The 18,209-nt window shown below is 42.4% G+C and overlaps 3 protein-coding genes across 11 annotated transcripts; all 3 read left to right on the top strand.

The window, feature by feature from the left end:
* Nucleotides 1-402: 402 nt before the first annotated feature.
* LOC124067348 (T-lymphocyte activation antigen CD80-like) lies at nt 403-5,703 on the top strand. Of its 2 annotated transcripts, XM_046404641.1 has the most exons (6): nt 403-423; nt 594-645; nt 1,269-1,625; nt 1,818-2,099; nt 2,303-2,411; nt 2,767-5,703. In XM_046404641.1, exons 1-6 carry the CDS (start codon nt 418-420, stop codon nt 2,774-2,776), a joined length of 816 nt encoding a protein of 271 aa, XP_046260597.1. In that variant the 5' UTR covers nt 403-417; the 3' UTR covers nt 2,777-5,703. The 2 variants fall into 2 exon arrangements, with proteins under 2 accessions (XP_046260597.1, XP_046260598.1); XM_046404642.1 differs by lacking the exons at nt 403-423; nt 594-645 and adding an exon at nt 671-853.
* Nucleotides 5,704-6,380: 677 nt separating this feature from the next.
* LOC124067347 (T-lymphocyte activation antigen CD80-like) lies at nt 6,381-9,750 on the top strand. 5 transcript variants are annotated; one of them, XM_046404638.1, is made up of 6 exons: nt 6,481-6,525; nt 6,671-6,733; nt 7,144-7,500; nt 7,693-7,974; nt 8,178-8,295; nt 8,651-9,750. In XM_046404638.1, the coding sequence occupies exons 3-6, from the start codon at nt 7,203-7,205 to the stop codon at nt 8,658-8,660; spliced, it is 708 nt and encodes a 235-aa protein (XP_046260594.1). In that variant the 5' UTR covers nt 6,481-6,525; nt 6,671-6,733; nt 7,144-7,202; the 3' UTR covers nt 8,661-9,750. The 5 variants fall into 5 exon arrangements, 4 of the variants coding, with proteins under 4 accessions (XP_046260591.1, XP_046260592.1, XP_046260594.1 ...); XR_006844742.1 differs by lacking the exon at nt 6,671-6,733 and having other exon boundaries at nt 6,381-6,525; nt 8,178-8,473; XM_046404635.1 differs by lacking the exon at nt 6,671-6,733 and having other exon boundaries at nt 6,381-6,525.
* Nucleotides 9,751-10,880: 1,130 nt separating this feature from the next.
* Nucleotides 10,881-16,273, top strand: LOC124067333 (CD276 antigen homolog). 4 transcript variants are annotated; one of them, XM_046404616.1, is made up of 5 exons: nt 10,881-11,608; nt 12,308-12,685; nt 13,817-14,116; nt 14,595-15,748; nt 15,990-16,273. In XM_046404616.1, the coding sequence occupies exons 1-4, from the start codon at nt 11,581-11,583 to the stop codon at nt 14,681-14,683; spliced, it is 795 nt and encodes a 264-aa protein (XP_046260572.1). In that variant the 5' UTR covers nt 10,881-11,580; the 3' UTR covers nt 14,684-15,748; nt 15,990-16,273. The 4 variants fall into 4 exon arrangements, with proteins under 4 accessions (XP_046260572.1, XP_046260571.1, XP_046260569.1 ...); XM_046404615.1 differs by having other exon boundaries at nt 10,881-11,614; XM_046404613.1 differs by having other exon boundaries at nt 10,882-12,087.
* The last annotated feature ends 1,936 nt before the right edge of the window (nt 16,274-18,209 follow it).

Here is an 18,209-nt window from a genome sequence, read left to right as displayed (position 1 = left end):
ACTCACGTAAGCATCGTCTTTTTGATGCAGTCACTGGTTATGCAGTGCTGTTTCTTTAAATACCAGAGTGCACCTGGATGATGAAATCTAACCAGTGTTCCTGCTGTGGCTCCTTTACAGATAAAGCAGCTTTATGTGACCACAATATCAAGTGCTGGACTGATGTCACGAAGAGATTTTCATGTTGAGACTCAGCTGAGCTGCGATTTGGCACAATATAAATCAAAGTTGACTTGACTAGCTTTAGCTCAGTGGGTCTGATGAAATGTTCCCAAAGGTGCATGTTTGAGCTGATATTATGCACAAAAGTCTCCCCATACTGTGGTCACATCAGCTCTACAAAACCCCACAGCTGACGGCCAAAATGTGTGCTGCGTCAGGTTCTTCTGCTGTGAGAACTGATGGAAATTGGCACATATGAAGGTCTTGAAAAGGCTTACTTCCACTTTTCCTTCTGCAAACCACTTGTCTGACAGTTTGCATTGTGGAAACAACACGTGTCAAGAAGTCTTTTCCAAGTTGTTCGTGCAGGAGACGATCACAGTAAAGGGAGGAGCTTCAGTCAGCTTGGTCTGTGTTTGTTTCCCACACAGAGACAAGACATGCAAGACATAAGGCTGCTTGTGTGGGGCATCTACTTACAAGGTTAGTGCCAACTGATTTCTAAACAGCTTATGTGCACATAGGAAATATCGCCGTGCAGTTTTGATTTCTGCTTTTGCTGCTTCAAATGGGAAATGATTAACATAGTAACGTCTCTGTCGTTTTGAAATTACCGGCATGTTCACAGCACTTCCTCTCATAATTCTGAACTCGCATTTTCATTCACTCCGTGGCTCATTTGTTTGATGAGGTAATTGTGAAGTTTTTATTTTAATGATCTTATTTTATTTTGTTTTACCTTATTCTATTTTATTCTACTATAAAATAGAATAAGGTAAAAGACATGATTCTGAGTGAAAAGCAAAGTGAAAATCATTGTGGTGAAACAAAGCTGTCATAAAAACAAAAAAGCTGACAGACAAGCAAACTTCATGGCAAACTTTTCAATAGAATATCACAAGAAATAACAGAATCCACCAGAGTTCAGGACAGTTTCTCTTTCAAAGATGAGAGTCGAGGAGAGTTTTCATGAAGTCGCTTCATGAAGTCGCTTCGCTTGTGCTGCTCACATCACCAAAAGGAAAACGCTGTACTTTGGCACCACCATGTGGTCATTTCAGTGAGGACCATCTTTTTGACTAACATGGGATTGTTTTCCTTTCCAGCCCCCATCCTGGGTCTCACCTCAGTGCAGCTTCTCAATGCCACTCTTGGAGGGTCTGTCATGTTCTCCTGTTCCCTACCAGTTAATCCGGTACGCATCTCGTGGTTTTACTGGCAGGAAGACGGGACAAGTAAAGTGTTGTACCACTGGGTCGACGGGCAAACAAAGCCAGCAGCCAATGAATATAAGAACAGATGCCAAGTCCCCAGCTCTGAGTTTAGTTCTGGAAATATTTCAATAACACTTGAACAAGTTGATGTTGGAGATGACAAGAAGACATTCTGGGTTTCTGCTAGTTATCGGCATAAGAAAATCAGTCTTTGTGAAAAATGCTGCAAATCCACACTACAAGTTTCAGGTAAGTACAGCTTCTTATCAATAACAAACCAAAGTAAAAAACCTCTCATATCAGAAGGGCTCTGGGCTTAGTTTAGCCCTAAGCTAACAACGTGTGTGAAAAGGGGGTTAAGTTATGAAGGCCAGCTCCATCCTTAGTCCTGGACTAAGAAGACGCACATGTGAAAAGGCACGGTTATTCTTTATGTCACAGCGCCCTACCAAGACCTGAAGGTGACAGTTAACAACACTGCAAACAGAGCAACTTGCACAGCACATGGAGGATACCCTGCGCCTCGAGTGTCATGGACAGGTCGAAACAAATCCGGCGCTGCAGAGCAAGGCCTGCATGCCGCTGAGCCGATCCTGCAGCAGGATCCCACAGAGAGGACCTACTCGGTCAGAAGCTCCGTCAGTGTGAAGGACTTACAAGATGTTACCTGCCACATCGACACCCTTCACTCCAATCAGATGATTAAGAAAGAAATCAGTGATGGTGAGTGCATCAGATCAGACTGAGCTAAGATCAGTGTGTTAGCATGCAGCCGTTTAGTTTTGCAGGTATTTATGCTCATAAACCACAGAGTTGGACCTTTTCTTAATATAAACATTGTTTGGAGCATAATTAGTTTTTAGTGTTGGAATTGTTAAAAACAGTCTCAGATAATTCGTTGCTGTCTTGATTTTTCTGTTTTACAGAGGAGGACAACCAGAGGCATCATTATATATTATTGGCGACTGTATATCTTGTCATTGTCTTTGTGTTTGTGTTTGTGTTATTGTGCTCCTGCAGGACAAAGTGTTGTAAGTAAGTGAATTCAAATTTCTATTTTTCTTTTCTGTGGTGGGTCATATTTACCTGATAGAAAATTCAACACAGCATGTCAGCTTCTGCATGAAAGGTTCCATGTAAAGCCTCTACATCATCCCCTCCAAATGATATGTCGAACGGTCCTCATCACTGAAGTGGTTTCTGTTAATTCCGGGTCGAGAACTGGACCATCTAGAATAAAATGGAGAGCATAAAATGAGAAATTAGAATCTGATTCATTCATGTAGCTCTTAATTAATCAAATAATTATACTGATGGCATAAATTTGACATTTTTGGGGCTTTGTAGCAGGTGAGCACTAAAGGGATTTTTTCTTTTCTTTTTTTAACAGAACAGAATGATCAGATGATGGAGAACCAGGAAAATCAGGAGAATGTCTCTCTAGCCACAAATCTAAGACAGAGAGACTCAGCAAAAAGCAGGCCAGCCGGATGATGAACTCTGTGTCTCATCAACACATTGGGCCTCATGTAAGAGCCACTCAGTCAAACAGATTTGTTCTTTAGTGGTGCGAACAGGCATTGAAAGAGAATTTGGGGTCATAGCTCAATGACTGTCACAGGACCACTTTGCTTTAGAAAGACATTGTTAGCATCTAGCTTCATGCTAAACCTTTTCCTGTGTAATTCTGTGCCTGTGCAGCTCTTCTCTCTCTAACGACACATCACTAGCAGCTGGATCATTAACATCGCTGTTATATGGTTTCTGACAGCAGCACTTGAAGCTCTGTGGTGAAACATTCACTTTTTTATGCTTTGGTAGCATTTTTGTGAATGAAAGCTCCCCACAACACATAGATTTATAAGACAAGAGTGAAGCTAAGAGGAGAGAACTAACAGACGAATCCCGTGTTGAGAGGGAAGCTTCGTCCTCACTGTGAGCCTTAGCTAAATGAAACCCTTTTATCATTTGAAGCTGTGAAGCCGCTGTGAGGTTTTTATCTGGTTCCCAGTAAGTGTGAGCATGTTTGGTCCTGTGCATGCCTCCCTCCACTGACACCCTGTCAGCTTTAGAGATCATTTGTTTTTAAAGCTATTCACAGGTTGGCTCCCTCTTACATATCTGACCTTTTAAACCGTAACACTCGACCAAGCTCACTCAGGTCCTCTGGCCCTCAGTCGCAGGCTGCAGTCTGTGGAACAAACTGCCCCACCACATCGGATCTGCACCCTCGACCGACTTTACTGTTTGTAAAACTCTCCATGTTGTTGTCAAGGTGCTACAGAAATGAATTTAACTTGACTTGACGAACAAGCATACCTCAGCCAAGAGAGTTAAGAGAGGAACGATGTTATTGCATGTGGTCTGATATCTTCTGAGAGTCCTTGGCACTGAGCCATGCATGTTTGCATTTTTTTGTCCTTTGTGACGTCTACGTCACGACCCCCTCCACGTTAGCTGATGGGACATGGGCCAAACCAAAAACTCAAAATGAATGTTTAATCAAGTAAACTTTTCCCAAAAATGGTTTCTGATATTTTAGGTCATTCCTATCACACTGAGGTTCAGGACTTTATTTTTATCTGGAAGGTTTGGTTTTTAATTAGTTATTTGATCATGATTAACAGCCGAGCGCTGCTCCTGATTGGGTCATATGGATGTATGGGCAGGAAATTCATACCGTAGCCTCACTGCTGTTTCCTCTGACTGCCGTTTTAACCTTCAGCACATTCTTGTAAAAGGCAGGTTTACAATAATCGCACTATTTTTCTGCTCCACAAATGTTTGTGGCCACGACTTCCCTTTCACACACGCACACACACACATACACACACATATCCAAAGGTATACATCTGTTGTCAGTATGGGCTGATCGGTGTGAGATAAGCAAACCACTGATTTCATCAGTTCCAGAAAGAAGAAAGAAGACATTGTGGACATGCAGTATGTGACTTGTTTTCAGCATTAAAAAACTTGCAGCTGCAAATCAAAAGTGAAACAGTGTTACATTTCCAGTAAATCTCACCACAACTTTTGTCCCACCACCAAAATCAGTTAAGGGTGAATAAAACACGATGAGATTAAACTAAAAATGTGACCCTGGTTGTAAGAAAAGATTCAGCATGGATAGTAGATGGTATACAGATAAACTAAAAGATATTGCATGGGGGTTCTGATGGGACTGCAGCCGGCCTGCTCACTGAAGTGACACAGTGGAATTAACTTCATTTAAATAGTCTAGTCTGAATATATCACAGCTCATTTGTAAGTGCTTGTGGATGCATTCTTCTGTTGTTGCTGTTGTGGTTCACGTATGACAACATTAATTTGAGATGCTGTAATAAACATTGTGTTGTGGTTAGGCAGCTGATCAAACTCTCACATTTCAGAAAGTATGGGGGCATAGAACAGTATTCTCATTTGTCTCAGCTCAGTCTTTTCTATATATACTGCACATTTTCACTTTGGACCAGACATCCCTCACGACGGTTTGCTCATGTTTCTCCTGTTGTCCTCTACTTTGTCTACCTGTATTTACTGAATAACTAGTGCAGAAACAGACCTGCTGCACTGCAGTCGTATCTGAGACGCCTTCCTGCGCTGGCATGTGACAAGATTTAGTTTGTCATCTCATTTCCACACAGTAAGACTGAGGATGAATTATTGGGATTTAAGAAAACAGCAGAAGTTAAATGTAGTCATGATGTTAACGGGACTCTTGAAATGCCGTGTGTCCTTACATACACTCTCATATTAACACTGAGAGGTGACTTTCAGAAACAAATCAGCCATGTTTCTCAGGCTCTTCACTGGAGTCACGATATCCTCCTGCTTCTTACGCTAAGTAAACACTACAGAAGACAACAGGATCACCTGAAAAACTGCAGCGTTAAGCGATAACGTCGCTCACAGCATATGACAAAACAGCAAAACAGAGCAGCACAAATCTTTCATACTGTAAATCATTCCCTCATCACACAACAACTGCAAACTATGTGTTCATACAGAACAAATACACATCAACAGCACTGCATAGTGTTTGTTGAGAGGGTCTTACTTTACATGTAACATGTCTGTTAAATAACAAGGTTTGTCTTCAAAGTCAGGGTCCTCACAATGAAGCTGAGCCTTTTCTGAAGGTTCCTTTTGAATGTTCAGCTCGAGAAGGCAACATGATGTGTAGAAGAATAATTTTTACATTAGCGTAAGGTCACAGGAGAATACATAGCACATATATGTATATGTTCCATGGTTTTAATATAGTGAGCAGTGTGTAAGAGTCTGATATGATTTTTCAAAATAAAGTGACATGATATTGGCAACTTATGTGTGAACGGGATGAATCACTCCTTGTTGCTGTCACTGAAGTATCCTCATGAGTTACAGACTTAGTTGGAATAAGTAAAAACCACAATCATCATAATCAGCTCCTAATCTTTCCTCTTCATTCTAACCACATGACCACTTCCTTGTCTGCTCGTGTTCTCTTGTCAACTGCGTCCTGTTTTATTCTGTAACTCACGTAAGCATCGTCTTTTTGATGCAGTCACTGGTTATGCAGTGCTGTTTCTTTAAATACCAGAGTGCACCTGGATGATGAAATCTAACCAGTGTTCCTGCTGTGGCTCCTTTACAGATAAAGCAGCTTTATGTGACCACAATATCAAGTGCTGGACTGATGTCACGAAGAGAATTTCATGTTGAGACTCAGCTGAGCTGCGATTTGGCACAATATAAATCAAAGTTGACTTGACTAGCTTTAGCTCAGTGGGTCTGATGAAATGTTCCCAAAGGTGCATGTTTGAGCTGATATTATGCACAAAAGTCTCCCCATACTGTGGTCACATCAGCTCTACAAAACCCCACAGCTGACGGCCAAAATGTGTGCTGTGTCAGGTTCTTCTGCTGTGAGAATTGGCACATATGAAGGTCTTGAAAAGGCTTACTTCCACTTTTCCTTCTGCAAACCACTTGTCTGACAGTTTGCAGAAGGAAACAACACATGTCAACATGTCTTTTCCAAGTTGTTCGTGCAGGAGACATCACAGTAAAGGGAGGAGCTTCAGTCAGCTTGGTCTGTGTTTGTTTCCCACACAGAGACAAGACATGCAAGACATAAGGCTGCTTGTGTGGGGCATCTACTTACAAGGTTAGTGCCAACTGATTTCTAAACAGCTTATGTGCACATAGGAAATATCGCCGTACAGTTTTGATTTCTGCTTTTGCTGCTTCAAATGGGAAATGATTAACATAGTAACGTCTCTGTCGTTTTGAAATTACCGGCATGTTCACAGCACTTCCTCTCATAATTCTGAACTCGCATCTTCATTCACTCCGTGGCTCATTTGTTTGATGAGGTAATTGTGAAGTTTTTATTTTAATGATCTTATTTTATTTTGTTTTACCTTATTCTATTTTATTCTACTATAAAATAGAATAAGGTAAAAGACATGATTCTGAGTGAAAAGCAAAGTGAAAATCGTTGTGGTGAAACAAAGCTGTCATAAAAACAAAAAAGCTGACAGACAAACAAACTTCATGGCAAACTTTTCAATAGAATATCACAAGAAATAACAGAATCCACCAGAGTCCAGGACAGTTTCTCTTTCAAAGATGAGAGTCGAGGAGAGTTTTCATGAAGTCGCTTCATGAAGTCGCTTGTGCTGCTCACATCACCAAAAGGAAAACGCTGTACTTTGGCACCACCATGTGGTCATTTCAGTGAGGACCATCTTCCTGACTAACATGGGATTGTTTTCCTTTCCAGCCCCCATCCTGGGTCTCACCTCAGTGCAGCTTCTCAATGCCACTCTTGGAGGGTCTGTCATGTTCTCCTGTTCCCTACCAGTTAATCCGGTACGCATCTCGTGGTTTTACTGGCAGGAACACAGGACAAGTAAAGTGTTGTACCACTGGGTCGACGGGCAAACAAAGCCAGCAGCCAATGAATATAAGAACAGATGCCAAGTCCCCAGCTCTGAGTTTAGTTCTGGAAATATTTCAATAACACTTGAACAAGTTGATGTTGGAGATGACAAGAAGACATTCTGGGTTTCTGCTAGTTATCGGCATAAGAAAATCAGTCTTTGTGAAAAATGCTGCAAATCCACACTACAAGTTTCAGGTAAGTACAGCTTCTTATCAATAACAAACCAAAGTAAAAAACCTCTCATATCAGAAGGGCTCTGGGCTTAGTTTAGCCCTAAGCTAACAACGTGTGTGAAAAGGGGGTTAAGTTATGAAGGCCAGCTCCATCCTTAGTCCTGGACTAAGAAGACGCACATGTGAAAAGGCACGGTTATTCTTTATGTCACAGCGCCCTACCAAGACCTGAAGGTGACAGTTAACAACACTGCAAACAGAGCAACTTGCACAGCACATGGAGGATACCCTGCGCCTCGAGTGTCATGGACAGGTCGAAACAAATCCGGCGCTGCAGAGCAAGGCCTGCATGCCGCTGAGCCGATCCTGCAGCAGGATCCCACAGAGAGGACCTACTCGGTCAGAAGCTCCGTCAGTGTGAAGGACTTACAAGATGTTACCTGCCACATCGACACCCTTCACTCCAATCAGATGATTAAGAAAGAAATCAGTGATGGTGAGTGCATCAGATCAGACTGAGCTAAGATCAGTGTGTTAGCATGCAGCCGTTTAGTTTTGCAGGTATTTATGCTCATAAACCACAGAGTCGGACCTTTTCTTAATATAAACATTGTTTGGAGCATAATTAGTTTTTAGTGTTGGAATTGTTAAAAACAGTCTCAGATAATTCGTTGCTGTCTTGATTTTTCTGTTTTACAGAGGAGGACAACCAGAGGCATCATCACATAGCTGCAGGGATTGGAGGGACTGTATTTCTTGTCATTGTCTGTGTCTCTGTGTTTGTGTTATTGTGCTCCTGCAGGACAAAGTGTTGTAAGTAAGTGAATTCAAATTTCTATTTTTCTTTTCTGTGGTGGGTCATATTTACCTGAGAGAAAATTCAACACAGCATGTCAGCTTCTGCATGAAAGGTTCCATGTAAAGCCTCTACATCATCCCCTCCAAATGATATGTCGAACGGTCCTCATCACTGAAGTGGTTTCTGTTAATTCCGGGTCGAGAACTGGACCATCTAGAATAAAATGGAGAGCATAAAATGAGAAATTAGAATCTGATTCATTCATGCAGCTCTTAATTAATCAAATAATTATACTGATGGCATAAATTTGACATTTTTGGGGCTTTGTAGCAGGTGAGCACTAAAGTGATTTTTTCTTTTCTTTTTTTAACAGAACAGAATGATCAGATGATGGAGAACCAGGAAAATCAGGAGAATGTCTCTCTAGCCACAAATCTAAGACAGAGAGACTCAGCAAAAAGCAGGCCAGCCGGATGATGAACTCTGTGTCTCATCAACACATTGGGCCTCATGTAAGAGCCACTCAGTCAAACAGATTTGTTCTTTAGTGGTGCGAACAGGCATTGAAAGAGAATTTGGGGTCATAGCTCAATGACTGTCACAGGACCACTTTGCTTTAGAAAGACATTGTTAGCATCTAGCTTCATGCTAAACCTTTTCCTGTGTAATTCTGTGCCTGTGCAGCTCTTCTCTCTCTAACGACACATCACTAGCAGCTGGATCATTAACATCGCTGTTATATGGTTTCTGACAGCAGCACTTGAAGCTCTGTGGTGAAACATTCACTTTTTATGCTTTGGTAGCATTTTTGTGAATGAAAGCTCCCCACAACACATAGATTTATAAGACAAGAGTGAAGCTAAGAGGAGAGAACTAACAGACGAATCCCGTGTTGAGAGGGAAGCTTCGTCCTCACTGTGAGCCTTAGCTAAATGAAACCCTTTTATCATTTGAAGCTGTGAAGCCGCTGTGAGGTTTTTATCTGGTTCCCAGTAAGTGTGAGCATGTTTGGTCCTGTGCATGCCTCCCTCCACTGACACCCTGTCAGCTTTAGAGATCATTTGTTTTTAAAGCTATTCACAGGTTGGCTCCCTCTTACATATCTGACCTTTTAAACCGTAACACTCGACCAAGCTCACTCAGGTCCTCTGGCCCTCAGTCGCAGGCTGCAGTCTGTGGAACAAACTGCCCCACCACATCGGATCTGCACCCTCGACCGACTTTACTGTTTGTAAAACTCTCCATGTTGTTGTCAAGGTGCTACAGAAATGAATTTAACTTGACTTGACGAACAAGCATACCTCAGCCAAGAGAGTTAAGAGAAGAACGATGTTATTGCATGTGGTCTGATATCTTCTGAGAGTCCTTGGCACTGAGCCCTGCATGTTTGCATTTTTTTGTCCTTTGTGACGTCTATGTCTCATACATCTTTAAAATTATTTTTAATAAAAAAAATCTTCTATTTTGAGCACATTTTTGGTGTCCCTTTCTTTATTTGCCACGACCCTTCAAGATAAACTGAGGGCTCGTCCAAACAATCAAATTCTAATTTGTTTAAGCTGGTGTGGCTTTCAGTTTTTGCATTGGAAATGATTTCTTTGTCGGGTTGTCAGTCTGTAATTTCACTTTGATTTGATAAGGTCACCCAGTGTTTCAGTTTAGTTCGAGTGTTTGGGTTGACATGCGTTTCTACTTTGACTCTGGTATTCTGGCATCATGTGGTGTCTTGATACTGTGGCTGCAATGCTACATGTGTAAATGAGCAACAGGTAGTAAGTGTTTCTGACAAGCATGTCTTAGCACGTCAGACTGAGACGGTTGATGTGCACAATGCCTGTGGCCATAGAGAAACCAGTGACAGTTAAGAGCTGCAGAAGAAAACTGCTGTTAGGAAATATGTTCCTGAAAGCTGGCCGTCATGCTCTGTACATAAATGAGCTTTCTCAGTTGGACTGCGACGAGGAGTCCAGTGCTGTTGAGGAGGCTGCACATTTTCTGAGAAATGAAGTACACTATATAGACAAAAGTATTGGGCCACCTGACCATCACACCAGCAGGGACTTTAATGACGTCTCATTGTAAACACACAGACACTTTGCAGCTCTAACAGCTTCCACTCTTCTGTGAAGGCTTTCCACAACATGTTGGAGTGTTTCTGTGGGAATTTGTGCCCATTCATGCAGTAGAGCATTTGTGAGGTCACACACTGATGTTGGACCAAAAGGCCTGGCTCACAATCTCCGTTCCAGTTCATCCCAAAGGTGTTGGATGGGGTTGAGGTCAGGGCTCTGTGTGGGCCAGTCAAGTTCTTCCACACCAAACTCATCCAACCATGTCTTTATGGAGCTTTGCTTTGTGCACTGGGGCACAGTCATGCTGGAATAGAAAAGGGCCTTCAACAAACTGTTGCCACAAAGTTGGAAGCATAGCATTGTCCAAAATGTCTTGGTGTGCTGAAGCATTAAGATTTCCCTTCACTGGAGGTCAGGGGCCGAGCCCAAACCCTGAGAAACAGGCCCATAGAGAGGAATGTCTGGATATTTTTGTCTACATAGTGTCTCACAACAGAATTTTACTGTTACTTTTATTTTTACTTAACAGTTTTTCTTTTAACTGTGACATACAGTAAGAGATTTGATTTCTATACGGGAAGTAACAAAAGGAGATTATGTCATTTCCTGTGTGCTTTTAGTGTTTCACCTCTTATAACACTGTGGTCTAACTAACATATGCGCAACAACACAAGTTGATTCCATTTCCCCATTGTGTGAAGCAAGACATCTATGCAGAAAAGGAACTGCCTTATAATAAATAATAATAATAATTTTCCCATCATCTCCCCACATCACTTTCCCACTGCTGTTATACACAGCTGCCACATAAATATGAGTCACATGTGACGTGCAGATTGACACGAAGGCTGTGGTTTCAATCAAGTTCTCACATGCGGCAGAGAACAACATATTTTAGCAACGTATCTAAGCTCAGCAACAGACAGCATCAAGGATTCTTCTTTCCTTGTTATGAGGTGCAGCTAATGTCAGAAGAAAAGCAGAAGTAAGAAAGCACTACAGGATGTGCTGAGAGCTAATCGAGCAGACTAATGTGATAATAAAGGCAGGGCAGAAACACACACACACACACACACACTAAACACGAGATGAGCAGCTGTGAGACAGCCGTGTGCAAAGTCACCAAAGAGGATGTGCGTTCAGAGGGAAGCCGACCGCCCATTTCTAGATATCAAAAGCACACTAAACGGCGACGCTGCAGTGCCTCTTTGGTTTTCGTTTTGTTTTTCGGATGACTTTTGGATATTGTGGATCTGTGGGTACGTGTGAGTATTGCCGCTTGGCTTTTGGAACACTTTGCTTTGCCTGATCTATCGATAACAAAACTCACTTTATATTGTTGAACAATAGCTTTTTGTTTTACAGCATCCACATCCTGTTTGAGATACGCCTTTACGTGACTCCTTCACGTGACGCCTTTACGTGACGCCTTTACGTGACGTCTTAGTGCGTTGATGTCTGTTCGCAACTGTACTTCTGCTTCTTTGACCCTTTGGATTTGAACCAGATACAGCGACAGTCATGGAATATCAGTAGTTAAACTTTGGCGCTAGAGTTTTATAATTAATCTGCGTGCTGTCCGAGTCAGACGAGGACACAGAAGTCGGATGTTTTCACTTCTCTGAGCTTCATTAGCTTGTAGCTGGCACACGTGCTTTGTCCGCTCCGATGCCTTTAGCCAGACATTCCGTTTTTGCAGCCATGTTCTTCATGCTCGTGGTGTACTCTCACCTATTAGGTATGTTTTCTGTTTTTTTTTCATATGGCACTTTAGCACACAGTTTTTCCAGCCACTGAGTGTGTGTGTGTACATGACATTCGCTGTAGTCTTGTTGTTATATGGCATATGTAAAACCTTTACAGCTGGAGCTCGAATCTTGAATGAGCATGAATCACGAAGGTTATGATGTGGGACGAGAGACAGTGAGAATATCTTCTGTGTTTTCTGTTGTGTTTAGTGGCTGATGCAATATTGGTGCAAAATGTCAACACTTCTGTGGGACAATCAACATTACTAAACTGCACTCTCATGAGCCGGACTCCCATTGGCTTGAAGAATCTACGCTTTTACTGGCAAGACGACAGACAGCTCGTTTTGTATTCTTTTAATGAAGGAAAGGAGATGCCGGAGCACGTGGATCAGCTTTATGGAGATCGGGTCACCGCCTTCCGACAGGACATGACAACAGGAAACATGTCTGTGCTGTTAAAAAACCCAACACTGCGAGACGACCAGAGGGTTTTCAAGGTTTTCGCGGCGGTGTTTCATACCGGAACACCGAGAAGATACATACATGACCACGAACAAATCTGTGAAATTACTTTACATGTTGGAGGTAAGGATGAAGATTTCACTTTTCTGAACATGCATAATGTGAGAGATGAGATGAGCTACAGTTTATAGACAAAAGTATTGAGACATCTGATCATTTACACCAGCAGGGACTTTAATGACATCACATTCTGAATACATAGACAGCTTTGCAGTTATAACAACCCCATATCACACCTGAATTCAATAATAAAGAGATGTGCCCCAATACTTTTGTCTATATCCTATGCATCATTATTAACTCAAACTCATTATCAATTCAAAAGAAAATTCAGAATAAGAATCAGAATTCCTTTATTTGTCCCTGAGGGGAAATTCTTTATCTTGCTGTTTAGGCCCCCACATCTCCAGACACCAATCAACCTCGGTCCTCTGTCTATCAGTCAAAAACAAACCTCTGTGTTTTACTTGACTCAAACCTCAGCTTTGACCCCCAAGTCCAAAGAATTGTCCAATCCTGCTTCATCCAACTGCATATGAACTCAAGGCTAAGCCCACTCAGTCTGACCTCGAAAAGGTGATCCATACCTTCATTTTCTCCAGGTTAAACTACTGCAACTCTCTGGCCAACAGTGTGTTTTAGAATTGATTTTAAGATTTTACTGATCCCTTTCAAAGCACACCTGGGTCTGGCTCCAAGCTGTATAGCAGAGTTGCTGACCCCCTATGAGCCAGCCCACAGCCTGAGATCCTCGGGTGTGGCCCTCCTGGTCGTTCCAAAGTCGAGGTTAAAGACTAAAGCTGACCAGGTTTTTGCTGTCAGAGCCCTTCGACTTTTAAACGACCTTCCTGAGGAGATAACGCAAATAACAAAATATGCTTACCAGAAATCATTAATTAAGACTTTAATTCATTCTTTTAACTTGGTTACCATAGTTACCTACCATAGTTATGTTTGTTGTTTGAAAGATAAAATGTTAATTAGAGCTTTAGAGGCTCTGTTAGGCAGAATTTGTTAGCTTTGGACAAAGCTAAGCTAAGCTGACTTCCTCTGGGTTCAGTCTTTCAGCTAAGCTAGCTGTAGCTTCATATCTAGAAGACAGACACGAGTGTTATCAATCTTCTCATCTAAGTCTCAGCACAGAAGCAAATGGTATATCTCAAAATGTCCTTGACTTCACTCTCTTATTGGCAGTTCCTTACAGGAATGTCAGTGTGGCTCTAAATGAAGAAAGAGAGGCAGCAGTCTGTACAGCACAAGGAGGTTTTCCTGAGCCTTTGGTGACATGGAAACTCCAGCACCTCGCCAGCGACTTCCAGCGCTCTGTAGACGTGAAGGACGTTCACACTACAGCAGTGCAAAACCATCAGGATCATCTCTACAGCTGCAGAAGCACTATGAACGTCACTAAAGGTCAGGATCAAGCTGTGACCTGCTTCGTCCACAACCCCACCCTGAATGAGACTTCGGCGGTCCGCTACACTTTAAACAATGGTCAGTTGATAGAAGAAGTGACCCAGAGTCTTGTATGTGTTTGCTCAGTACTCATTATGTAATTATTTCCTGTTTTTTACAGTACTTTCTCTTTCTTCTTACTCTAGAAAACAAAATTTAATCAACACAAACTGCCATTTTATTTCCTGACAGTCAACACGAGTTAAATATGGAAAATTTGTGTTCATGCACAGAAGTCCCAAAGATTAAATGCTGTCAGTATTTCTCAAATTAATTATTTATGAACAGAAAAGCAACAGTATGACTTTCCTTTATCTTAACCAAAGTGAATCCTCTACATTACATTTCATCACTGTGTCATAGCTGATTAAGACTTTTCCTAAACTTAACCAAAGTGTTTTTGTTGCCTAATAAACAACAATTTGTGCTGAGGCATAAAATCAGAAGTAGGAAGTTCAGATGTCTGGATAAATCAACACAGCAAACTGTTAAACTATTCGTGCCTCCTTTCCCACAGGAGCAGCAGAGAGGAGCTTCCCTTTCTGGGCTGGAGGTCTGATGAACATCGCTCTGCTGGTCTTTGTGTACGTCACATTTTCCTTGTGACACGTCACTGGACATATGAGGTTTTTAGGTGCTAAAATACATAGTTGGGATATGACAGATACATTGGTTGGCTCATATTGGCCTATAATATTTATATCAATACTTTTTCTTTACATAGGACATAATGGAGATAAAGTGCTTGAGTAATTTATAATAATTATCTTGGATTATAATTATTATAATTATATTAGATTATAATTATTATGAGGCAGGGGGCTGTCCTCAGGAGAGTCCCGGTGTGTCCCAGAAGCTGACAAGAAACTGACGGCCTAAAAACCATCTCAGGCCATAAGAATACTAACTGGCCAAGTACCTCAGCATCTACAGGCCAGTGGCATTGACATCTCACCTCATGAAGACACTGGAGATGCTGGTCCTCACTCACCTCCTCCATCTGGTGAGCCCATCAATGCACCCACTCTAGTTCACCTGTCAGCCTGGCATTAGGATGGATGACGTAGTCACCTTCGTCCTGCACAGGGCCCCTCTCTCACCTGGACAAGCTTGGGAGGACTGTGAGGATCATGTTCTTTGAAACTTCTCCAGTGCTTTCAACACCGTACAGCCTGTGCTGCTCAGGGACAAGCTGGAGCACTCGGGGGGTGGACCAGCACTTTACATTATGGCTGCTGGACTACCTTACCAACCACCCACACTAGGTGAGGGCACAGAGTTATGTGTCTGACATGCTCCTGGCTCTGTTCCTTTTCACCCTCTACATTGCATACTTCAGTCATCACTGAAGTATGCACTGAAGGGCCAGAGCAGACTGTACCTACTGAGGAGTGCAGGGGGCACCACTCAGGACCTTTATCCACTCTGTGTTGGCATTGACCCTGTTTTATGGACTGGTCTGCTGGGGCAACAGCGTCTCAACTGCAGACAGGAAGAGACTGAACAAAATCATCAAGAAGGCCAGCTCGGTCCTCAGGACCACCACCATCACCTTGATGCAGTGCAGGTGGTGGGAGAGAGAGGGCTGAGAGCCAAGCTGTCCTCTCTGCTGGAGAACATCTTCTGCTGTGAGACTGTACAACCAGCTCTGCTGTCAGCAGTGTTAATAAAGTGAGCAGTGTAAATATTCTCCTATTTACTTTTTTATTCTATTTATCTGTATCTTTATTTGCTATTGTTGTGCTGCTGTGACAATGTAAATTTCCCCACTGTGAGACCAGTAAAGGATTCATTTACATTATCTTACATTAAATTCAAAGCCAAGTTCATTGTTTCACTGCATCTCTTTTTGGACAATTAATTTTCTTGTTAAACAATGAAATTCAACTGAGTGTTGCTTATGTGATTCCAGGTACACAAGGAAGGTACAGAGATGTTTCTGGATGGCGCACTTGAAGTCATTTCCTGTTTTTGTGCCACGAGAGATTCGCCGCTATCCCGCCCCTTGAGGAGACCAGAGGCAGGTACTTCACGTGGACACAAGCACTGACACCAAATTAAATACAGGACCATCCATCCATCCATCTTCTTCCGCTTCATCCCGAACTGGGTCGCGGGGGCAGCAGTTTGAGCAGGGATACCCAGACTACCCTCTCCCCCCCTTCCTCCAGCTCTTCTGGGTGGACTCCAAGGCGTTCCCAGGCCAAGCGAGTGACACAGTCCCTCCAGCGTGTCCTGGGTCTTCCTCGGGGGGGAGGCATGGAACACCTCCCCAGGAAGCGGTTCAGGGGGCCATCCGAAACAGATGCCCGAGCCACCTCTACTGACTCCTCTCGATGTGGAGGAGCAGTGGCTCTACTCCAAGCTCTTCCCGGGTGACAGAGCTCCTCACCCTATCCCTAAGGGAGCGCCCCGCCACCCTGCGAAGAAAGCTCATTTCAGCTGCTTGTATCCGAGATCTCGTTCTTTCGGGCATGACCCAAAGTTCATGACCATAGGTGAGGGTAGGAACGTAGATTGACTGGTAAATTGAGACCTTCACCTCATGGCTCAGCTCTCTCTTCACCATGACGGATGATACAACGACCACATTGCTGCTGTCGCTGCACCGATCTGCCTGTCAAACTCACACTTCCATCTTCCCTCACTCGTGAACAAGACCCCGAGATACTTAAGCTCCTCCACTTGAGGCAGAAACTCTCCTCCAACTAAAAACAGGACCTGCTTTTCATAAGCTGCATTTCAAGGTGTTGCAATAGAGATTTCTCTTCCAAAGATGCTCAGTTCAGTTCAGTTTACTTATATAGCGCCAATTCTCAACAAAAGTTATCTCATGACGCTTTCCAGTTAGAGCAGGTCTACACCAAACTCTTTAATCAAATATTGTAATACAGAGAACCCAAAATTCCCCCTTGAGCAAGCACTTAGTGACAATGGAGAGGAAAAACTGCCTTTTAAAGGCACAAACCAAGGAGCAGACCCCGGGTTTAGATGGGCGGCCATCTGCCTTGACCGGTTGGGTTGAGAGAGAGAGACAGAGAGAGAGACATAGAGGAGGGTGGAGCATGAGAGAAGGAGCACACAAACAGAGATGCATAGCAGCAGTAACAATACCAGAAGTATTGGAACTGTAGGTAATGATAATGACAATTAGGCATATCGAAGGTGCTATGGTGATTATCATAGCAACATTAGTAACAGTAGGGTCCAACATGGGAACCCATGGGAGCCTAACACTATTCAGCACATTAAGCTTGAATCACATTAAACTGAAACCAGTACTGTGTTGTATTGTTTTGACAATAGATAATGAAGGAAAAAGCTACAGTAACAGGAACAGCTCATCTGTCACATTTCACACCAGCAATGAGCTCACTGCTACTTTAGCTTCCGATTGCTACTTGCCAGCAAAACACACAACTTGACTGAGTTTTAAAACTTATTGTAAATAAATATAAATACTTAATATAACCAATATAACCTTTGATTCTTATTTATTTTATTTTTTTATAGTTTTTTTTCATTGTTTTAGTTCAGTGTAGTTAGTTGAAGAAATGCTTTTTTTGTTTGTTTGTTTTTTGTTATGGCTTATGTGCGATGTTGGTTAACTTCTGTTGGTTTTAGTTTTTATTTCTGATACAACAAACTGCTGTTACAAGCTATGATTCAGACTGTGCTGTAAAACATGCTGCACTAAAGCATTTCTGAACTCTGCAGAGTTCTCAAGTGTGCATTTTGATATTCCAGCTGAGGTGGTTCCTCTTTAGCATCCGTACTATGATTTAAAAAATATTTTCACAAAATTATTAAAACACAGATTGGAATGTGAATTTTCCTATGTATGTTCACATTGGTGTCTGCCATATTATTTACAGGAGAACAACAAGTCTCAAAGAATAGTGAAGGACAAACTGTTGAGCTTTTTAAAAGTAAGGCAGGCTGGAGACAATAAGCTGTTAGACAAACTGGCTGAGGAGGAACCGACTGGGGAAAATACCTTTCGAATTAGCTGCACAAACAAGGAGGGGATTTTCTGCATGGTCAGTAAGAGAAAGAAAGCAGATTTAGCACAGATATCTGACACTGTGAGGGTCTCACACACACACTGCAAATGAAGAATTATTAAAGGCCT

Source organism: Scatophagus argus, chromosome 11 (genome assembly GCF_020382885.2).
Source record: "Scatophagus argus isolate fScaArg1 chromosome 11, fScaArg1.pri, whole genome shotgun sequence".
NCBI lineage: Eukaryota > Metazoa > Chordata > Actinopteri > Scatophagidae > Scatophagus > Scatophagus argus.
Note: the sequence above shows the minus strand (reverse complement) of the source record. Positions and strands in the feature narration are given on the sequence as shown.